The 23,491-nt window shown below is 40.8% G+C and overlaps 1 protein-coding gene across 2 annotated transcripts in view; it reads left to right on the top strand.

Annotated features, from left to right (window-relative positions):
• The window catches only part of PTPRG (protein tyrosine phosphatase receptor type G), a 696,389-nt gene that overhangs the window by 417,024 nt on the left and 255,874 nt on the right, over nt 1–23,491 (top strand). For both annotated transcript variants that reach the window (XM_028110376.2, XM_088021953.1), the window contains exon 4: nt 9,985–10,133. In XM_028110376.2, coding sequence (XP_027966177.1) covers nt 9,985–10,133 — 149 coding nt within the window. The remainder of the gene's footprint in view (nt 1–9,984; nt 10,134–23,491) is intronic.

The following is a 23,491-nucleotide window of genomic DNA, read 5'->3' as shown; positions in this document are numbered from 1 at the left end:
CCAAATGCATGAGTGGAAGTAAAATTCTTACCTCCTTGAGTTTTTTCTTTAATATTTCCTATTATATTAGGGCACAGAGGAACATGTTCTCGTCCTTTTATCTATCAGGCCAGCAACTTGAATCTCCTGCTTTTTTTTTTTTTTTTTTTTTTTTTACCCCCATCACCCTCACTTGTCTTTTGAAATTTTTTAACACAGAACATCGTATTTTCACCATGGCTAATACAAAGAGCTGCCTCCCTCTTAATCACTATTGTACAATTACCAGTTTCAGATTGTCCATGGAATTAGAGAATGCCTTGCTGTCCTCCGCTGTCTGATCTGAAAATAAACACAGGGCTGTTGTATCTTTGCCTAGTGTTACCTGGGTTTTTATTGGTACTAAATATATTTTTCATATCTTATTTTTTAACTCTTATAACTCTAACCCATTAAAACAAGCTCACTCTCTTTCTCTCTCTCTTTTTTGAAATGATCCCTTTGTAACCAAGGATGTCACTACAAACCACTCTTAGTAATCCCTTTCAAGAGCCTGGGCTGGCCACAGCCCCCACACTGGGCTAAAATGACTTCACTGTCAGCCCTTTGGTTTCATTCTTATTATGGGTCAACAGAGTTGCCTTTTCTTTTTCTCTTTTCTTTCTTTCTTTTTTTTTTTTTGGTTTAAAAACTTTTATTTTAGAAAGGGATAGAGAGCCCCCACAGCTCGGGAGTGTGTGTGTGGGGGGTGGCACAGAGGGAGAAGGAGACAGAAACCCAAGCAGACTCCACTTTGAATGTGGAGCTGGACCTGCGGCTCGATCTCACAACCTTAAGATTAGACCTGAGCTGACACCAAGAGTCAGTGCCCAACCAGCTGTGCCACCCAGGCGCCCCAGAGTTGCCTTTTCTTTTAATCTAAGTGGCCGCATGTGCAACTTTGGGAGGATCCATTTTCTTTCTCCAAATAAGCAATTATCTGAGATTATTCATGGCTGATGCTTTGGGTTGGTCTGGTTTCTTCATAGAATTGCTTCTCACTAAGTCAGCACCGTGATTCCTGACTCCGGGCTCTTCTCCGTAATATTTTCATAATCAGTTCTCCTTGCCTCATCACAGGCTACCCTCTCCTGTAACTTGAGTCATCCATCTGGGTAGCTGCTTAGGAAAAATGTGTGACTGGTAAGATTATCCGTACACACTTTTTCACCCCTACCTCTAGTCTCCAATGTAGATTGTACATTTATTGTTACAATTCAGAATTTCTTTACCAGTGGTCCTGCTTTATATTTCCAATGTGAGCATCCTTTGGAGAACCGTGATGGGAATATTGACTCCCCCCGACAATCTGAATGTGGTGGGCGGGAGTGTTGCCATACTGGGTGTAATCAGATCTCAGAGCTGAGTGCCACATTCCGGAAGCCTGCCAAAGGCAATTCGTTGGGCTCTCTGATGCGGATTTCTGCTTGACTTGCAATGCTTGACAGCCTTCTGCAAAGATAACATGTTTCAGTGACAGCTTTCAGCTTGGTATCTCCAATGACAGGTTTTAGATGAGTGTGGGGTTCACCCAATGCAAGTTGATTCATGACTTTAGTCTTCCAGGAGCTGATTATCAATCTCTGTCACTGTGCTGACTTCCTGGAGTAATCCACAACTTGTTGCATATCTGTGAGTGTGTGCGCCTGGTTTTGGAGTACAGCCATCCAAATGTGAGCTCATCTCTCTCAGAAATTTCAGAAGAAGCACACCTTTCTGAGAAGCAAGAATAAGTCCTCATTACTTCTCAAATTGTACTTACTGTAAATTGGTGACATCACCCTAGATAGACTATATCTCAGATAATCTAAGATGATTCCCTAGGACTCTTTTCTAAAAAGTGACAACCACGTATATGCAACTTCAAACAAGGACATGGAATTGTTTTCTGTTCTCTTAAGTTTCAATGTGTGATGGCGTAGAAACTTGGGTGCAGAAATCACCCTTTTTCTTCGTTTTCTTTGTCTTCTTTTTTTTTTTTAAATAAGCACAGACCTAGAAGCTTCTTTCATCCTGTACTTCTTAAAATGCTAAAGGAGTTCATGAATTTTCCAGTATTTTGGAGAAATGAAGATTCAGTGGCTTTGTTATTACGCATGGATCATATAAATTAAACTGAACAACAGTATACATATAGTGCAGGTGCTGTGTCTACATTAAGGGTGAGGATTGATAATATCCCCAGTGAATACTGTTGATAGGTAACTTAGAAAAACACGCATATCATCAGCCCTAATTGAAGATGAAATGGACCTATAGGACCCCAACCGGGGAAGGAAGAGACCTCAGAGTGTGAGGAGAAAGTGGCCAGCAAAGGAAAAGCACCAAGTGCTGGAAAAGTCCGAAGATTAAATCCCTTTGCTGCTACTCGTGGCATGAAAGTCTCCACAATTCGGTCCTGATCCCAATATAGCTGTGGGAAGACAAAGGCCTTCCTAGGTTTGGCGACCTCAAATGCTGCAGAGCCCAAGACCCACGGTAGAGGCCCAGGGAAGAAGCCGAGAATCAAAGAAGAGGAAGAGAAAGAATGAAGTTCTTCATTGGGGAAAGAGGACCCATGACAGACTCCCAAATAGCAGAGGCCAAGTTTTTCACTACTCCTAGTAAATCTGCAAGAAAAGCTCCCCACACTCCAGAAGCCTGGCCCAGAAAACCCAAAGTTCCCCAGTCGACCTAAAGTCAGAGAGTCAACCAGAAGGAAACATCCAAACTCCCTGAAGAGTTTTTAAAAATACCCAGGTCCTGACGCCTGTTGCAGCCTTCTCCAAAAGTGAGCCCCGGACTTAAGTGCTTTTTTAAAAGCCTTGACAAGTTTTACGGGTGTATGTTTGTGGGTATGAGAACCCGTACTTTGAAGTAAATCCATTTCTTTAAAATTGTTCTTCTGTGTATTTTCTAATATAATTGGGGAAAAACACAATGCTTCTCATGGTTTTTTTATTATTAAAGTATAACATTTGCTTCTGAGTAAACTGTTGGCATTCCAGAAAAATTTTTAAAAATACAAAACACGCATATCATTTAACTATGGTTTTGCCAGATGTTACTTTTTTGAGGAACTGGACAAAGGGGACACAGGACCATTGTGTTATCTCTTACAACTGCACGTGAATCTATAATTACCAGAAAAATTAAAAGGTTAATTAAAGAAAAGCCACATAAGCCACATGGTCTTTCTTTGTTGCAGTTCTTCATTTTATATTTATCTTGGATACCTAGATGAAGAAAAAAACTTCCCTTTCCTTCTCCATTAATTTTTAAGCAACACATGGTTTTTCTCCAAAAGTCCTTTTTTGAAATTTGTTCTTTCAGAAAATAAATTCAGTAGAAAGTATTTATTTTTTGTGATGGAAATTTACAGGTCACTTATCTGTAAAATAGACTGTCTTTTGGATATTAAAATATGAATATAGAACATTAATATTTAAAGCAGCCTATTACATACAGACAGTAACTTTCCCATAAAACAGTTCTAATGTTCATATCTGTCTTAACCCCCTGAGAGTGCTATATATCCAATCCAGCATAATCAATAGAGCAAGTTAGTTGTACGTAGCCCACTTCTCGAAAGTTGTCTAAAATATCTTTATAAGACAGATAGCATCTCTCTTTTTCTTCCTGAGGAACCATAACTGTCTGCGTGCCACTTCTCATTTGATTTCATCTAAAGTTATTTCCCTTTCTTTCATTTTTGTAGAATGAAAAGATAATGCATTCATCAAGAACATTTCAAGATAATCTTGCTGTTCCTAGCATTAGCTTCTAGCTAAATGATCAGAATTTAAGACTTAGATAGTGCATTTGATGTATGTTAATAAGCCATGGGCTTCTGTGAATTTTAACTATTTGGAGGGCTTTTTGGTGTTTCACTACTTGTTCTTTCCTTCCACACCAAGGACAAATAGTAAAGGCATTTGTCATCATGCATTCATTTACTTCCATTTTCCCACTTTGTATTTTATTTGTTCACTATGTGCTTTTGTCTTTGCCTACATTCTTTTCTGTTTGTCTGCATATGCCACCATGCCTGGCATCGATGGATTCAGGAAATCGTTGTTAAATTAATAAAAGAAGATAGATTGCAATAGGCAAAGTATGGAAGCAGCCCAAGTGTCCATCCATAGATGAACAGATAAAGAAGAGGTGGTATATATATACAATGGAATATTATTCAGCCATAAAAAAGAATGAAATCTTACCATTAACAACACAGGTGGAGCTAGAGAGTATAATGCTAAATAAAATAAGTCAGAGAAAGACAGATACCATATGATCTCCCTCATTTTTGGAATTTAAGAAGCAAAACAAATGAACAAAGAAAGAGACAAATCAAGAAACAGACTCTTAACCTCCCCGGCTGGGCGGGGGGGTGGCGTGGAGGTGGCGAGTTAAATAGGTGATGGGGATTAAGAGCACACTTATGATGAGCAGTGAGTCATGTATAGAATTGTTGAATCACCTGAAACTAATATAATTCTGTATGTTAACTAGCTGGAATTAAGATAAAAACTTAAAAAATAAAATTTTTCCTATTTCAGAGGTCCAAATTTTTGGGTTCTTTCATCCTGTTATTACTCAGTCTTGCCTGAACTCTGGAATTCAAGTCAGAGCTATTTCACTGGGTCTGTCTTTAGCTAGATATACTACAAACTCTTTTTCATGTCTGCTCAGCTCCATTTCTTTTCTCTGAATCCCACAGCCCCAGCCCCTATGGTAAAACTAGTTTTGGAGGAGACAGAAGCCAATTATGGTCCAGTTACATAACCAATGATAATGGGAAAACCAGTGCTATTTTACGTGGGGAGACTTAAGTAAATTTTGAAGTTTGAGGGTCATTTTTGAAGGCTGTCTTTCTTTTTTAGGGCACAGGACTCTGCTAGATTGACATACGTCATATCTTGTATGATTAAAGGGTCAACTTACCCACTTTGTTCATCCTGCTCAGGTTAGCAGTGAGTTAACTGAGACCCTGGATAATCCCATGACTTGACAGCTCATCAATATCTGAGGCTGTTCCAACTTAACGTGTCCAGTCTGTCTTTAGCAGATGATGGCAGTAACCTCCCAACTTTTGTTCCCCCAACTAGTGTTTTCTTTCCGGGCCTTCTTTACTTAGTAGCCGGAATAATTTTATTTCCTAAATCTGATCATGTCTGTCTTTCTGTCTCACCCTCTTTCTTTCTTGTTCTCACTTTCAGCCATATCAAGGACTTTCCATTTCTCCTGGGGGTAAAGACACATTGATCACTGTCCCTGCCTCATTCCACAGCTTCTGTGTCACACACCCTGCTGTCTGGGCGCCAGCCACCCTGGCTTCCTCTTGCTTACTCCCACTACCACAGAGCCTTTGCGTGAGCTTCTTTTTCCTGCTCCCCTCTCGTCAGCACTTCCCAAGGTTGCTCCTTTAACTCTCAGCTCATGTAATTTCATCAGTCCTTGCGGATACCCACTCCTCTTCTCCTGTCTGGGCTTGGTTTCTCACCTGTTACCACTTGTCCCACTTGCCGGGCTGTTTTTGCTGTTTAGTTGCCAGGGCCTGTCTTTCCCACCAACTGTGCCCTCCATGAAAGCTATGCCAGATTTACTAACCTTTTCTTCCCACTCATAAGTTGGTCAATATTTGAAGAAATAAATGCCAGTGTTAAGCTCATGTTTCTTGACTTCAGACCAGAACATTTCCCTTTTACCAAGGGCCCAAAGCATCCCCAAATGGACACCTATATTGTGGGTGGTCGGGGTGGGGAGTGGGGGCCGATCCCACCATTAAGATCCAATCATAGTGGTCTTTTCTCATTTTATACTGTTAAAAATTGGTTGGGGATAGTGGAAGGAAGATAGCAAGCAGCTAGTTTCCCTCCCATCCATTTTTATTTAACTTTTGGCACCTACTGCTGTTTACTCAGATTTTGGTGTGAACATTTGCTTTAGCCCAGAATCATATAGACATGTTGAGTTTAATTTATAAACAGTGGGTGGATGTCCTGCAAACAGTGCCATGGATGCCAGGTCCTCAGTTATCCCTTCGAGCTCCAGGGAAAACTAATGTGACTCCCACCTGTCCGTTCCCCCTCTGCATAGCCTGGGGTATTGTTATATTCTGGGGAGACTCAGATACAGGGGCTCCTCTCCCGGATGATAACCTTTATAAACAACACTTACACAATTATGCAGTGTCATCTTTATGCTATAATGTCATACAGCAATTACTGTTGTAAGCATTCTTCATTTGTCATTCCTGTCATCTCCTAGCAAAGCCGTGAAGCTACTGTGGTATTATTCCAGTTGTACCGAACAGGAACTGGGGCACCAAGAAATATAATGCCTTTCCCACAACTGGAGTGTGACAGATGGTAGTAGTCAAATTCAGACTCCACTGGCTCCAGAGTCTGGCCCCAGATCTGCACCCATGCTCTGCATTTTACTTCCTGTCTCAGGAGGGTATAGACCCTGAAGCTCCTGCCGTGGACTATGAACTCTAGGTTAAGAAACTCTGAATTTGGAGACTTAGCTCCTTTCACTCCCTTCATTGTTCTTCTGTGATTCCATCCCAGTCCACAGTAACAGTTCAACAACCAGAGGGCCTTATTCTAGAAAGTCCACTCCGAGGTACCTTTCCTGCTTACCCCTCCTTTCCTATCAGTCTCCGTTTGTTAGCTCTTGCTTGCTACCTTCCTAATTGTCTCCTAATCCAGATTCAACTTACTTCTATTCTTTTAAAATTGAAATTGAAATTCATTACTACCAGCGTGGAGCCCAACGCAGGGCTTGAACTCACAACCCTGAGGTTAAAACCTGAGCTGAAATCAGGAGTTGGACGCTCAACTGATTGAGCCACGCAGGTGCCCCTTTATTATTATTGTAGTATTATCTACTTACTGTTTTTTCTTTCAACTGGCTCTCTTTATTTTAATTAGAGGAATTGATTATAAAGGAAAACTTTTTACCAACACCTTAATGGAAAGACCCGTGCTATTTGACATGAATAGACTAATATAAGCATGTATGTCTGTGATCTGTGAAAATAAATCAAATTATACCAAAGTTATTAAATTCAGCATAATACTCTTGGGTACAAGGGGGAAATGAATGAATATCAGGGAAGTGTGGAGAGCATGTTAGCACCAAATTGAGACTTGTTTTTCCCCTCGATGTGACCAAAGCATAGAAATAATCAAGAAGAGGAAATACCTTTTTACTCTGTGTTGTAATGAATTCAAAGCATCTACTCAGCACTTATGATCTCAAGTATTGCTGTGGTGTCTGTCCTAGGACACTTCATTTTGTGGGGAAGTCAGTATTGCTTTAAAATGGAACTTGATGGACTCCTGGCTGGCTCAGTCAGTTAGGCATCTGCCTTTAGCTCAGGTCATGATCCCAGGGTCCTGGGATGGAGCCCCAAGTCTGTCACGGTTCTTGCTCAGTGGGGAGTCTGCTTCTTCCTCTGCCCCTTCTCCAACCCCTCCCCCTGCTTGTGCTCTCTCTCTCTCTCTCTCATAAATAAGTAAAATCTTTAAAAAAAAATGCAACTCTATCTGAAAAAGGAGAGGTCCAAGGGCCTTGCCACTTAGATCCTATTAGTGCCATGTGAACAGGGGTGGACACTGAGGCACAAAGAAGTCAGGTATCTTACCCAAGGTCATACTGCTCTGAAGTAAGCGGAACTGGATTCCAATCCAGGTCTGTCCATCTTCTGAGCTCTTGGCTCTTAATATATTCTGTGTTCTGTGGGAAGTACCTTTGTTTTGTTTTCAATCAGCTCTGTGTCATCAGTGGTCATCAGAAAATGGTTACATGATAGCTGGGAAAGTTTTCACTTCCCAATTTTGTAGGTAAACAAAAATAGAAGCCACGTTCAGAAGAGGGAGTATGAACACGGAGCGTGCTGTGTGCTCTAGTGAGGAATACAGTAAAATGAAAAATGAGATTAATGTTTCAGATTGTACAGTTCCCTAATTATGCTTTTAATTATTCATATAAAACAAGTAAAATGACCCCTGACGGAGACATAAATGATTTAGGTAAAATCAAATATTTATAAGATGCTGCTGAGTCCCTGGGTATATATTGTAACAGATGCACTCAAAATGTTTTGCCTTCATCCTTTGGATGCAGAGTGTTATGTATAGAATTTATAACAGGATGAGAGTAATCAACAGTATTTAAGACACTACTGAGCTAATTCATAGGTATTTTGGCTTTAGAACTAAAGACATATGATTGGTTTAATATATTTTATCTTAGAAAATATCATACTGTGTTTTAAGGATCGCCAAATTACAACCCCTGCTTGTTTCTGCATTCTTAATGGTTGAAAAAAAAAATCGAAGCTAGATTAAGATTCCATGACACATGAAAATTATATCCATATTTTAATTTAGGTAAAGTTTTGTTGGAATGTTCATTTTCATTTTGTGTTTGGTGGCCTCAGTGCTACAGAGACTAGGTTGGGTTGTAGCAACTGGGATCCTATGGCCCACAGAGCCTTAAATAGTTACTATCTTGCCCCTCACAGAGAACATTGCCAACCCCTGCTAAAACATGCCTAGCACACAGCAAAGATGAAACAGCGCCGTAGCATGTTTAATTGGCGCAAGAAACACTTGGCTTTGACTTCGTTTCATCTCTTAATTTGCTGTCCCACTAATTAAACATTCACTGTATTTTTTTTCAGAAATTGGAGAAAAACTGTCTTTTGAATGCAATAAAAAGGGATTTATATGAGCAGGGTTCCTTTACTTGCTTTTAATGCTTCCTTTATATAGAGGAGAACTGAAACTAATTGCACTGTTTTAGAGATGGGTCATTAGCCTAGTCCCTATCTTTTATGGAGACCTAATTTTCATGCAGGATTTCTCTCTAAAGCTTGAACTGGTATCTCTTTAGGAAGAAGAGACAGTGATGATACAAGAGCTTTTCTGTGGTTTACACAAAGTTGACTGTTGATCACAAACCATGAAGTGTATTGATTGACATCTTACCCGTATTTAGCAGCCAATAAGAGTTGAACGAATGCATGAATTCACTTTAGAAAACAAACAAACAAAAAAAGGGAATGTATCACTTGTAAGATAAAATCTGTTTGTTAGGCATTTGGATACTACATTCCTTTTGGGAAGATAATTGTTATGCTAGTATAAATCCAAGTTATTTGTTCTCAATGTCTCTCTCCTGTGTTTCAGGAGGGGAATGTTTTTGAAAGTTAGGGTTTAAATTGACGAAGTTTCCCTATGTCTTGGAATTCTCAGGTGTTCTTTTGGATGGGCTAAGTAAAATTTTCCTATACATGGAATAAAACAGAGTATTAAATGAAATCTGGTTATCTGCAATTATTTGAATGACTTAATGAATAAAATTTTGCCAGCATTTTCCTGGGCACCATTTTCAAACACCATGAATGCAGCCCCCACCTTGGCCGTATGCCCACTGATATTGCCTTAAAATTGGAAGAACCTGCAAATTTTACTTCCTGATATCTTTGCGTAAGCTTTCTAATCAAAGAAACGTGCCTCTCACATCTGGCTTATCATATGTTTTTCCCATCTCATTTCAGACCTTGAACCCTGGGGTAGCCCCAGGAGTCAGGGTTTACAAAAAGAAAAATCTCCCTCTCCAGGTTGTTTTGGTCGTCGAGCAGACTTAGGAGACCCTGATCCAGAGCGTCTTACTCTGTGACTGTCTCCATTCTTTTTCTTTTTTCCTTTTTTTCCATCTGTGAAATGGATAAGAAATTCTGAGATCATTCCCTGGGAATTTTCAAGATTTAGAGTGAGCTGGAGCTTGAGAACATTCTGCAGCTAGATTGTGCTAATTTATTCAAACTAGTGTTTTTGAGTTGTTTTTTAAACAGGAACGTGAGGAAATAATTCACATCATGTAAGCCTGAACTTTATTTGAAGCAACGGAGGAAGTCATTCAGTTTTCCCATGGAAAGATTCACTTTGTTCCCTTCCCTTCCATTTTATACAGTTGCCATCCTCCTAAAGGACGACTATTTTGTCAGTGGTGCCGGCCTGCCTGGCAGATTCAAAGCCGAGAAGGTGGAATTTCACTGGGGACACAGCAATGGCTCGGCGGGCTCTGAACACAGCATCAACGGCAGGCGCTTTCCTGTGGAGGTGAGAACACATCGCGATGTCAAGTGTAGCCCTTCTTTGGGTCCTCACATTAATGAGATGCTTCCTCTTGACCCCAGTGACTTCGCAAATCAAACTTGTACCGTCCATGCCTTTGTCTCTGGAAATCCTTGATATACAGCTTGACGGGTGTTATTTTCCTCCTCAAGCTTCTCACCTTTGTTTAACTGGAGAAGCATGGGGAAGTCAGGGGCATCATGTTCTGAGTAGACTCACCCCTGGCCAAGGATTTTCAACCATTTGTTTCATTTGACACAATTCCTTTACTCTGTTTCTGAAGTCCCACTTTTTAAAGCTGAAATTCTGTATGAAACTCAGGTGACTGTTTTCAACCTTTTCTAGAAAAGAGAAAAGTTACTTGGTACATGAAGAGCCATCTCAGAACCTTCTCTCAGTGGGGAGGCTGTTGTAAGATTTGTTTGCTCCTGCCAGTTTTCGAGAAAGAGGCTGTGGCCATTGGTGGTGTGACTCTCGGTTAACATTGCTGGGATCAATGGTGACATTTTGCCTTTCCTGTGTCAGTTTTCTCAAAGAGCCACGCTGCTAGACACAAGAAAGGTGTGGGTACGGGAGATGGTTTGTATCTTTTTGGTAAGGAACGGAGGGAGAGAGCAAGACTCTAAATTCCTTCATTAATGTTGGGTGGGGGCAGCACACCCTTTCCATTGCTAACCTTATTTTTACCTTTCATCATCATCAGGATGTGGATATTCTTTTGTTGGGGCACACAAGTTTGTTAGGTTGTTTGGTTCTCTTCTGTGGTAAGCTTTACAAATTTGAGGAAGAACTGAATGGGTGTGACTTCTAGCCTATGACTGGACTCAAACATGGAACAGCAACTCTTAGTGTTTTATAACTTCTAGTAAGTCATGACCTACTCTGATTATCTGAGGAATACTTGAGATCCCCTCCATATAGGGAAAATACATGGATATACACACAGATTTGCACATAGTTTATAGGATTTCATCATTCACCCTACCTCCTCAAGCCCATTTATGGACCATTTAGGCATCCTTGAAGCATAAGTGAAGAATCCTTTCAAGATGAGAAAATCAGTAGTATTTCTTTGTTTGGAGATGCCTATATTCACATATAAATTTGTTTCTTATCTGTGATTGCTGAAGAAACCAGAGATAACTATTCTGAGAAAATGCTTCACGCTTTTTCTTGTTCAGCTGACAAATTCCCGGTACTAAGATTCTTCTGTCTGTGGGACTTCTTGTACTAGTTACACTAGTTAAAGGTCTCCTGAGTAGGGCTTTTGCTAATGGGCTCTCCTCCTTTTGTACTGAATGAATCACTTCTTAGAGTTCTTAGCTTTATTGCTGCTTGGAAAACTTGATTCCTAGAAGCAAAATGATATCCTCTTTTTACAGGTTTAGGGTTTTCCTTCTGTTCTTGCTGACCAGTTCTCATTGGCAGTGTGAGTTGAAGGGATAATTTGTGTCCAGCTAGTTTTTCTTGAAAGCCTCTTTATCTCAGAATTGGGCTGCCGTTTGTTCATCTGGTGTTGTTTGAACAAAAGACCTGTGCTTTGAAAGATTGGGAACTGATTTTGGCAATTGCCTTGGTAAAGAAGAGCTCTAGAGATGGGAACTGGGAACTTTTGCCTCATTCTTAATTACATCCCTTAATGTGGTGACGGGCCTGTCTCCTCCTCTTATTCCATTCATATTTGGAGAAATGCATAGACTAGATGCATATTCTTTCTAAAAGTTACTACTTTAAATGAGTATTTCACTTTTCTTTTACTCAGAATGCCCTGAAATTCAGAAGCTAATTAGAAATGGTAGCTACAATGCACAGACTTATTGTTCAACCAAGTTGTTTGAATTTATTTCTTTTAAGTAATGTCAGATGGTAAGGCTGCCTGTATTAATTTGGTTCCTCATCGATGTCCATCTGGTTTGTAGCTTGTTTTTTTATTTTTTTAATGTGATAAACATGTTAGATTACTTAATGGATGTATTTGGAGGAAATTGGAATTTCAGAGATCAAAGGTAATGGGATCAAATTTAACTTTAAAAAAATGCAAGGAAAAGTTGCTCACTTTTTCCCAAAACATGTCTGTAATATTTTATGTTAAATTGCTTTATTTGAGCTCTTTATCAACAGGAACTCTCCCTGATGTTCTTACAGTTTGAACATCTCAGACTTGGTTTATTTCACTCCATATAACTATGTTGTTTTCTAAGAAATTAAAAATGAAAGTAAGAAGGGGCACCTGAGTGACTCGGTTGGTTGAGCCTCTGACTCTTGATTTTGGCTCAGGTTATGATCTCAGGGTCATGGGATTGAGCCCCAAGTGGGTTCCGTGTTGAGCACAGAGTCTGCTTGAGATTCTTTCTCTTCCTTCTCCCTGTACCCCTCCCCCAGCACATGTTCGCTTTCTCTCTCTCTCCCTCTAAAAAACAAATAAATAAATCTTTTTAAAAAATGAAAGTAAAACTGTAATGTATCATGGGGTCATTTATCAGCATTGGGGACATTATTTATCTGTCTTGTAAACAGAGTCAGAGAAGAGTCGTGGTTGAAGATTGCACTGAGATTGATAGAACACAGCGCTGTTTCTCAACTAGAGATGGCCTTCCCCGCCCAGGGGGACATTACACATTGTCGGGGGACATTTTTGGTTGTCACCACTAGGGGCAGTGGTATGCTCCTAGAATCCAGTGAGTAGAGACCAGGGATGCTGTTAAACATCCAATTCATAGGACAGCCCCCCAGATAAAGTATTATCCTGCCCAAAATGTCACTGTTGTGAGACTCTGAAGCAGAGAATGCAGTATGTTTCTTTGAAATCGAACCTTCCTTTACCTGTGTGTGGCATTGCTTTAAGTATGTTTGAATCCTGAGGACTCCCTGCTTGAGGGGTTGTTCCATCTTCTTGTGGATTTCAGAGAGGAAATGTACCTCGCCTGATGGGTAAGAGCATTGCTGGTTCTGGTTCCTTGAGGTTCCACTTGAGGTTAAGTCGTCACCTTGGCTATTGATTTCAGCAGCTGCCTCAGTGCTCCAGCTCTGCAGGCTGAGTTGTAAGCATATGCCCTGCAAGAATCTGGACCTGCTCCCTGAGGGTCAGTTGCAACAAGCCCAACTTTGTAGGTTTTGCTGCTTCCCGGGAATTCCTTGAGGTCACCTGTAACAACTTCGTACACATCCAGAGATTAGACCTCCCCACATTTTCCTGGCTGTGATCCTGGACTTGTTCTTGGAGTTCCTACACTTCAAAACATCCCATCTCATAGAAAAATAAATGGCCTTGTAAAAACAAAATAAGAGCCTTTCAATATCCAGTTTTCTTTACAGCTTAGTTTAAGTTAGGAAACAAAGTCGGAATCAGATTACAATGCCATGCCTAGGAGTTTAGACCCAATTTGGATCCCCAGATGCCCTCACTTCCTATTATGCAGTTTTATTCCTTGCCGAGCAGCAAATTTTTCTGGAGTACCTACTGTCATGTGGGCGCTGGGTTATAAAAGTGAACCAGAAAGACAGTGACCCTAACTCTGAGGTATTTGCACTCTGGTAATGACACAGAAATTGAGCAAGCAGTCACATAAATATAGCTGTGTTATATCGGTCATGATACTGTCTCTGAAGAAGAGGGATATTTTGCCATGAGATATGGAAGACCTCTAGGCAGATACTTACTAAGCTATATTTATGAAGTGATATTTGTTAAGGTGGAAGAGATAAGTTGGAACCTGCCTGTAGAACAGGAACATGCAAAGGCCCTGAGACAGGAGATAACTTGGTAAGTTGAAGGAATAAAGAGAGATCATTGGGGGTTTTGATAGGCAGGATAGTGCCCCCCCAAAATGTCCACTCACTCATCCCTGAATCCTGTGAATATATATATTACTTTACATGGCAAAAAGGATTTTTTAGATTTGATTAAGTAACCTTAAAGTGAAACCACAGAACATTCAGTGATTAAAACAGTGGTGTGTCCCGCTCCAGTTCTTCCATGGCTCTTCAACTTTATATTACCTCTGCGACCACGGTTGTCTATGACAGCTTCTACTGTATCCTAAGTTTTCTCTCTGCCCCTGCTCATTCCCTGTTCTGTGATTGGTAACTTGAACAAAGGTTCATGTAACACTTGATAGGATTGAATCATGTGGATTTCCATAGATAACTGAAGTTGGAGTTAATGCAAAGAGAAATCTCCAGATAAAACCTCTGATAGCTCCATTAAAGTGGAGGTTCATTGCATACTTGTTGTCTAAGGTCATTAAAATCTTGTTTATTACAATAAGAGATCGCAGGAGTTGTTGGTTCAAACTTATTGGTACTTTATGAGTTGAAATCTTCAATAGGCTTAAATGATCCAAATTGATTGTGTGCGCCCTTTCCAGTGAAACTCACAGCTGGTTCATTTCAGCTCTGCTTTGAGCATCCTAGCAAGTGAATAGCAGCAAAGGCATTTTTCCTAATATACACCATGTACACATTACCATATGGTACAGGCCTGCGATCCCTTAGCTGAAACTCATGAGGCCAGAAGTTTCAGAATTCAGGATTTTTTCTGGAAAGGTATTATGGTGCATATGCTATACATATTACCGAGGACACATAGTGGGGTCTGGCCCTCTAGAACTCCTTGAATGTACCAATAACCCTGCAACATGCAGATGAATATTCACACTAAGTGGGAAATCTCAGTATTCTAAATGGCTTCACATCTCTTTACATCAGGTTTTACCACCAAATTAGTTTTCTCCCACAAATCATAAATAACAATAATAACAAAACACGTTTGGTCTTGAAAGCCTTTGAGATTTCATCATCACTGATGAAGAATTTATGAATCTGTGTTTTAAAAAGTGGATCCGTAGCATGGCTCCACTGGCTTAGGTTCCTAAGAACATGGGTTCATTGCAACCATGGCACAAACACATTGGATTATTTGTCTCCCTGGTGGGCCGTGTGTGCGGGAACGATTTGGTGGTGGTGTACGGCATTCTTAAGAGTAAAGTTTTGTTCAGGGGGCAAGAACTTACTTGTTTTAGGCTGACCTTGCTCTGTGATTCTTTTCCCTTTTAACAGTCTGCTTAGGCCTGCAGTTGTCTTCAGTATCCGTGTCTTTCGGCATGTTACTTTGCCCTGCTCCTGTCTTCCCTCCTGTCCGCCAAGCTCCCATCTTCCTGCCTAGAGACAAGCTAATATTAACACTTTTCATTTTGGGAAATGGATCTTGGTTCTTCGAATGCTTCTGTTACATTCTGCTTAGACGCTTATCTTTCTATTGGACCCCTCAGTTATGTTGCCAGTGACTTGCATCTGCCTTCCTCCTCCCAGGTGAGCTCATGCACTTGTGACACACACAGAGGCCTCCCCCAGCGTCACTCTGCACACTCGTGCAAGCATGGCAGGCTGCGACACAACTCAGACGTGGGCCGGTCCACCAGAGGCTGAGCTCCTGTATCGACCCCTGGCTTCCGTAGTCTGATATTCTGGAGCACGGACTAAATGGTCAGGTTGGCTAGCACTCCTTTATGGATTCCTTCTTTTCTGCTGGAAGTAGATTTAGACACAAAATGCCTTCCTGCAGATGTATTTTATATTGGCCAATTTTAAAGGCTTCTTCTCCACCAAAGAAATCTGTTTACGTTTATTTAACTCAGTTTTTGTCCAGACTGGTATAACCCCAATGTCCCACTCTCCTCTCGGTTTAAGTTGGCAATATCACTCTTTTGGAAATGAGATTTATAACTTTCTCCTGTCCTCTATTCCATATTCCTTGTAAGAAACGGAGGGGATGTCTGGGTGGTGCAGTTAAGCGTCTGACTCTTGGTTTTGGCTCTGGTCATGATCCTCGGGGTTGTGAGATCAAGCCCTGCATGGGGGCTCCATGCTTGGCGAGGAGTCTGCTTGGAATTCTCTCTCTCTCTCCCTCTGCCCCCTGCTCATTCTCTTTCTCTCTCTCTCTAAAATAAATAAATCTTAAAAAAAAAAAGAAAGAAATGGAATCCCGTTCAAATAAATGTTTCCAGAAGACACCAATAATGATTTTGATTTCACTTATCTTGAAAATTGTGAGACCCAACTTGGCTTGTTCACAAAACAGTTGTCGTTAATAAACTCGATAGTGTCTTGCTTTCTCTCTCATTAAAATGGGAGATTGAGGGGCACCTGGCTGGCTCTGTCAGTAGAACATCTGACTCTTGATCTCAGGGTCGTGAGTTTGAGCCCCATGTTGGTTGTATAGATCACTTAAATAAATAAAACTTAAAAAAAAAAGAAGGAAGATTGAGACATTTTCTATTAAAAATAAGTTTTGCCACATCATGTTTTTCACCCTGCCTTGTACTTGACTGGAATTCCTGGAATTATTGCAGTTTCTCTGAAAACTTGCTTTGTTCCCGGAGAGTCCTTTGTGGGTGTGCTCAAGGCACTGTCTGTTTTTCTTGTCCTGCCTCCTAATGAACACTGGCAGTATCAAGGACACTGTCCCTGGTTATCTGGTGTTTGCTGCTCTGTGATGGGGCCAATCGTGTCTCTCTCTGTAGTGACTTCCATTAAATGGTGAGGGAACTGGCTGAAGTATATTCAATGACTTTACTGAAATAAAGATTCCATTTTAGAGCAGAATGTTTCATCCTTTGGTAGTGAAATACTTGATTTCCATCTGGCTGATCTTTTATGTGTATGTCCTGGGTTAATATGAAGGAGAACATATGAAGGGGCCCTAGTACTTAGCTTATGCTCAGTGGAGGGGTAATGCCTGGTTGTACGAAGCTGGAGACCTGGTTTGGCGAGGCAGAAGCCGCCTTGGCCTCTGGCCTCCATACTGTCCCACAGGCCCCATCACACAGAGTCTTCCTTAGATGTGAACTTGGCTCAGGGCTGTTTGATGGTGTGTCGCTGACATGTGTGGTGTGCTCCTACCGGGTTGGATTGTACTGAGAATCACAGAAATGCAGATGAGAGTGTGAAAAGAAAACCCAGTTAAATTGGAGATCATTTCAATCTAGAAACGTGATGACCCCAGGGGAGCCCTTGGACAACCAAAAAGAAGGCGGAGAGGTGGTGGTGATGGTGTTGGAGGTGGTGCTGGTGGTTGAGATTGTAATGATGATACTGTAGACACCATTTAATAAGCGTTGCCGGTGTCAGGAACATTCTAGATGGTACCTCATTTAATTTTCTCACCTCCCTTATGAGAGGGGTACCCTAAGGACGGGACAACTGAGCTTCTGGGAAGGTACGTGGCTTGGCTGAGATTTATTGTTAGGACTTCAGAACCTAGACTTCAGTGTCTACAAAATCCTAACCAGCATTCTTTTTATTTGATAAGTCGTTTCCTTATTTTTCTTGTTATTGCTTTAGGTTGTTTTTAGAATCACTGATGCAGTAGAAATAACTTTGCTGGACTCTTAACTGCTATTTATTGGATAACAGGGAGAAAAAAAAAATCAAAGAGCTTCATATGTTCGTAGTGGCTGAACCAGTAGTAAAACATACAGCGAGGAGAGGTGAGGGGAACTGGAAATGCTCTCAGCTCTTTGTCTAGAGGTATCTGTAAGAAACACTATACATTTTGTCTGGATCGGCCACTTCTGTTTATTTTTAATCACGTAGAACAACACTGATAGAAAATATAATGTGAGCCACTCATTGTACTTTTTAATTTTTGACAGCCACATTAAAAGGTAATAAGAGGGCACCTGGGTGGCTCAGTCAGTTGGGCGTCCGCCTTCGGCCCAGGTCATGATCTCAGAGTCCTGGGATCAAGTCCCGGTTGGGCTCCCTGCTCAGTGAGGTGTTGGCTTCTCCCTCTGCCCCTGCCCCCGCTCGTGCCCGTGGGCATGCACACGCTTTCTCTCTCTCTCTCTCTCTCTCTGTCTCTCGCAAAAATAAATAAATAAAATCTTTAAAAAATAAATAAATAAAAGAGGTAAAAAGAAACAAGTTATTTTACTTAATTTGAATAATTTATTTTATTTTATACAATTTGTGGGGTCTATTTCCCCTTTAAATCCCCAGCATAGAATTGCTTAGATTCCCCCCCTCCCGCCACCTGTACCCCCTTTAATAGAAGGGAGAGGAAACTCCCGAAGCTTCCCTCCCTGGTTGCAAGGCCTCGTGCTGTGTGGAGCGCAGATATTGCATTGGGTACATTTACTGCAAGATAGGGAGACCAGCTGGGCAAATTCACCAAAACCTTATTTTACTTAAAGATATAAATTTCATCTCTTGAATGTTTGAGTATGTCTTAGAAGACAGGGCTTTAAAACTCAGGTTAATACACGAAAGGTATTTGGGTTAGTAGTAAAATGACTCCTAAATCCCAGCTCTTAGTAGATAGATAGAGCTTTGATTTCTGAATCTCCCTATTGCAACCTTTCCTGCATTGGTTTATAAAGTTCACTATTTCAGGGAATCTTCTTACGGTGTGCCCCAGTGTCCCCCATTCCCTGATCAAGGAAGGCTGGGGGTGAAAGAAAACTCATCCCACTACCCCCTGCCATTTCTCAGCCGGTAAATTTGCTCTAGTCTCTGTCTCTGATCACTGTATTTATTGGCAGGGGAAATGTGGGCTAAAACATGATAACCATATGTAGCAGCCCCTGGTACATTTTCTGGATTTTGTTAGTTGGTCTAAATGCTCTGCACAAAAAGTATCTGGTCAGATACATTTAGGAAAATGCTGCCTTCTATTACCTTTCTCTTGTACCTTGATCATGGGCTCACATAGTAAAATTATTAACAAATACTCCAGCAGAAAAACTTGTTCAATTTTCATGTAACCAGGAATCTCCCAAACTCAGTTGACCATGAAGTTCTTTTTCTTTCTTTCTTGCTTTTCTTTCTTTTTTTTTTTTTTTTTTTGTAATATCCTGAGAGGCTAATGATAAGGAGAATTTCCTGCATGGGGGAAATGCTCCCCAACATGTGGGGGAGCTCTTTTTTATGCCCTGATGCTATATAAAATGTTTAAATTATGTTCTTACACTCTTCTTTCATTTCTAAATTATCAACAGTGTTCATTCAGTTTTTAATAGAGCCTTCTCTGTGTAGGACAAAGAATGCCCTGGCCTCAAGCGGCTTTTATTTCAGTAGGCCCTGAGGCAGAAGCCTGTCCTGCACGTTTGAGCAAGCAGAGGGCAGAGTGATAGGAGTGCAGTCAGCAAAATAGTTGGGGTCCTGATGATATGGGTCCTGGGGGAGCATGGGCAGCTCTGTGGCTCTTACTCCAGGCGAGATGGAAAGCCCTTGGACTGTCCTTAGCAGATAGTGGACATTATCTGCCTTACATTTTAGAAGGATCCTTCTGGCTGCGCTTGACCATAGGAAACACCTGTGGACACTGAAGTCAGAAGGTGATTATGATATTTCAAGAGAGGTGATGGTTGCCTGTGATAGAGATGCATATACTTCGGATTATTTTGAGGGAAGGAGGTATGCTAATCGAGAGATAAGATAGGGATGCTTATCCCTTTTGATAAAGTTTGTATTTCCTGTTTTAAAAAAAGGCAATTTTAGGATAAAAAATCATGGATCAATGATCAGTCTGTACTGTTTTATAGCATTTTGTTTCATTTTTTAAAAAGTCTTTTAAATTGTTGATTATGTAATATTCAAATTTTATTTGTGTTATATGGATTATAGACCGGTTTGGATTACATGCTATCTCTTGTACACTAAACAAGAATGTTGGGGCAATGTCGGGGCAGCTGGGTGGCTCAGTTGGTTGAGAGTCTGACTCCTGGTTTTGGCTCAGGTCATGGTATCATGGGTCCTGGGATCGAGCATTGGGCTCCGTGCTCAGCGGGTAGTTGCTTGAGGATTCCCTCTGCCTCTCCCTTCCCCAATAAATAAAGAAACCTTAAAAAAAAAAAAAAGGAGAATGTCCCATAGTGAATTGATGAAACACAACAGGGCCAAAACAAAGCCCCTTTCCGAAGGCTTCCTTTGAGTTAATAGATGTAAGTGCTTCCAGCAGGACCCGGCACAGGCGGCATAGGCTAAGAGCTTGCTCGGTGTTAGCTGCTGGTATTGTGTCCGGATCCTCTGCTCACATTAGGCAGCACATCCTGAATTCATCTGTTTCTTTTCTTTGCTACTGTTTCTCCCCAGGTTCAGGCCATCACTGCTATAGATTCCTGAGAGTTCTCTCTTGCCCCTGGACCATCCAATGCCTGTCTAGTAACCAGAGTGTTCTTCAAAACACTTGGCATCACATTATGTTTTCCCTTTGTTTAAAAAATCTGCCAGTGGTTTTTCCGGTCACATGATGAATAAATCCAAAGATCCTACTTTACCCTACAAGGCCTTACCAGATGTTGGCCCTACTCCTCCCACCCCTCAACCTCCCCATCTCAGTTTTCACTGGGTCTAGAATGTTCTCTCCCCCATTATCCCTTCTTGTGGCTCATTCCTTTCTAAATCCTACCCATCATGACATTCCACGCTCTCTCCTCTCAACTCAGCCCTTTTGTTCCTATTACCCAGCTTCATTTTCTTCATAGCACCCATCATTTTTTGAAATTACTTATTGATTTGTTTACTTGTTTATTAACTCACCTCCCTCAGCCCCAACCCCATACGCTGCATGTCAACTTCTGGAGGGGAGGGGGGCCTGTCTTGTTCACTGCTGAGTCTCTGCTACTGACGGATATAGTCCCATAAAAGAGTAAGCAGTGATACGTATTAAGAAACCAACATTCTTGGATTGTATCTTCATCTTCTTGTCTCAGGGGTTTTAAAGGGTAAGGAGCTCTAAATCCTGAGAAGAAAAGGTTCCATAGTGTAATGGTTAGCACTCTGGACTCTGAGAAGAAAAACATGTAATTCATTCATAAAAAGGACGTTTAAGGAAGCAAATCCTCCCCTAAAACTACCTCTCGTATTAAGGATGTGAAAGACCCAAATAAATTAGTTACTCCCAAATAAACACGTCATCCTGTTGCCTCACGCTCTGAGGCTGAGGATTAGTCATGCAGCTCACAAAAATGATCTTTTTAAGGTCTGTTCTTCCAGAGTGTAGCTCTTATATTAACAACCATTACATCTACGTATCAAGACAGATTGTTCCAATTAGTCAATGAGGTCCAGGTTTTTGAGAGTTGTTAATATGTCCATGAGCAATTACTGGAGCAGAGTTAAAAGGCGTGCCTTTGGGAATTTTAGATTGAGATTATCAGTTTCATTCATGAGCTAAGGCAGGAACCCTGAGAGTTATGTGCTGCACTTCTCTGCAGATTCATTCACTAGAAGGTTCCCCAGTGCCTATACATAAAAGTTTATGAAGTTGCCAGATTCCTCTCCTCTGCCCCAGCCTCACCCCATCCCAGACCAGTGCCTGCCTCTGTAATCATTTAGAACCAGGCATTGTGAGAAGCACTTGGGAATTTCATAGTGAAGAAAACAAATAAGTCCCTTGCCTTCATGACACCTAAGAGACCAGCAGGGTGGATCTTAACCAGAAGTTACTTCAAAATCATGCAGGCATTTAAAAAATTTTTCTAAAATCAAATTTATGTAATTTTCACTCATTTCTTATTACTGGTGAATGGAAACAAAACAGAACAAAACAACAAAAACACTCATAATCAGTCTGCTTTTCCATATTCAAATAAAATGCTATGTATTCTTCACATGAACACCGTGCCTCTCCCCTGTGCTCAGAGTTGCAGCGTTTACTAGAATCCCATGATTTATGCTGGAACTAGATTTGGAGTCAGATAATAGATGATTTGTAGACTCTGGGAAGTGGCCCCCTCTTTCCTGTAGACCAGTCTCTTTAAATGATTGAGACTAGGTCAGTGTCAAATGTGCCTGAAGTTCCCCCATTTGAGTTAAGGTATTATTGCCTCTTCAAATGCTAACACAAGGGAAAGAACAAAGTATAAGAGTTTTATCTCTGTTGAACACATTAATAAAACTCACCAGATCCACTCCTCATTTGGAGTAAGATGGGTCGGAAGTAGACTCTAAGGATACACAGTGGGTTGGATGAGATACCAACCAGGGAAGGAGGCCCCAGATACTCTGTGAACAAGGGTGCCGACTAGGGAGAGGAAGTGTCAGATCTGGAAGACACACTGGATTGATCAGTGCTGGTACTTGAGCTTCTGTCATCTGGAGAGCAGATGATTGGCATGAACCGTGGTGTGCAGATAAGAGTGTGTTAGTGGGTCTTGATATTTTCAAAGGGATTCTCGTGGAAGAAGGAATCCCCTTAGTCTTTGGGGGTGCAAAGTGGAACCAGAACCTATAGAAGCAGACTCTACTGAAGAAACTGGTTACAGCTGGGGCATAGCACCCTGGCCACATAATTCAGAAGAGATTTTCAAAATCATATTCCCTCAGTCCCTCTGGGAACCTCCTGCTTTAGGTGGGGAGAAGCAAAAGATATTCCCCCATTTTGATAGTTCTTCTATCAAAACGACTCCTGTGATAATAAGGATAGGTAGCTCTTCAAAAGGTACCCACTGTGTGTACTTAGAGACCTCTATAAACATTGCATCATTTAATCATCACGTATTAGAAACATCTTTCCATAAAAACAGCGGTTAGGAACCAATATCTCTTCTTCTCAGTCAAGAAAATTGAGGTAAGAGAGCCATTGTGAGCGAAATCTCAGAGACTACACTGAATTTTAAGGAGTTTAGTGGTCTGAGATTAGATGCCGTGTTTAAGTGATCACAGAATGATCCCTGTTACCATTTTGAACAATTTCCTTCCAATATGTGGTGGAGGATGGGGGGGGAGATAAAACTATGGTCCGTATTGAAGTGAATCATAGCCTATTCATCACTTCACATTTTGTGAATATTTTCCGTATTTTGAAAGATTCTTCACTCCTTTAAAAATGAAATCTAATTTTCTTACTTGAACTTTGCTGCCTTCTACAAATTTTTCAGAATTAGCAGATTTTACTTTAAGATCAGGGAAGAAAATAACAAGAGAATGAGTAATTTAATGTCATTTCGGAGACCTTATTTTTTCTAAGCAGAAGCAGGTACAAAGGCAGCATATGAAAACATAAAAAATAATTTTTTCTCAAATTGCAAATAGTTTCATAGTCTTTTGATTATCAAAGTTATATGTGTTCATTATAAAATAATTCAAACAATATATGAGCTAAGAAGAAAGGACATGTTTCTCTTGCAAATACATAATCCTCTTTAGAAATGTCAGTATGCACATCGTTTTATAGGCTCATCATCACTTACTAGATGATAGAAGTCTTCCATTGTCAGTAAGTAGCTGTCTGCATCATGATATTTAAATGCTGCATCACTGAGGCTCTGAGCCAGATTACTAGAATTCAAATCTCATCATTGCCATTTATGAGCTGTGTGACTTTGGGCTTCTATTAAACC

Source organism: Eumetopias jubatus, unplaced genomic scaffold (assembly GCF_037043125.1).
Source record: "Eumetopias jubatus isolate StellerSeaLion01/CBP00866 unplaced genomic scaffold, mEumJub1_p1.0 scaffold_1, whole genome shotgun sequence".
Classification (NCBI taxonomy): domain Eukaryota; kingdom Metazoa; phylum Chordata; class Mammalia; order Carnivora; family Otariidae; genus Eumetopias; species Eumetopias jubatus.
Note: the sequence above shows the minus strand (reverse complement) of the source record. Positions and strands in the feature narration are given on the sequence as shown.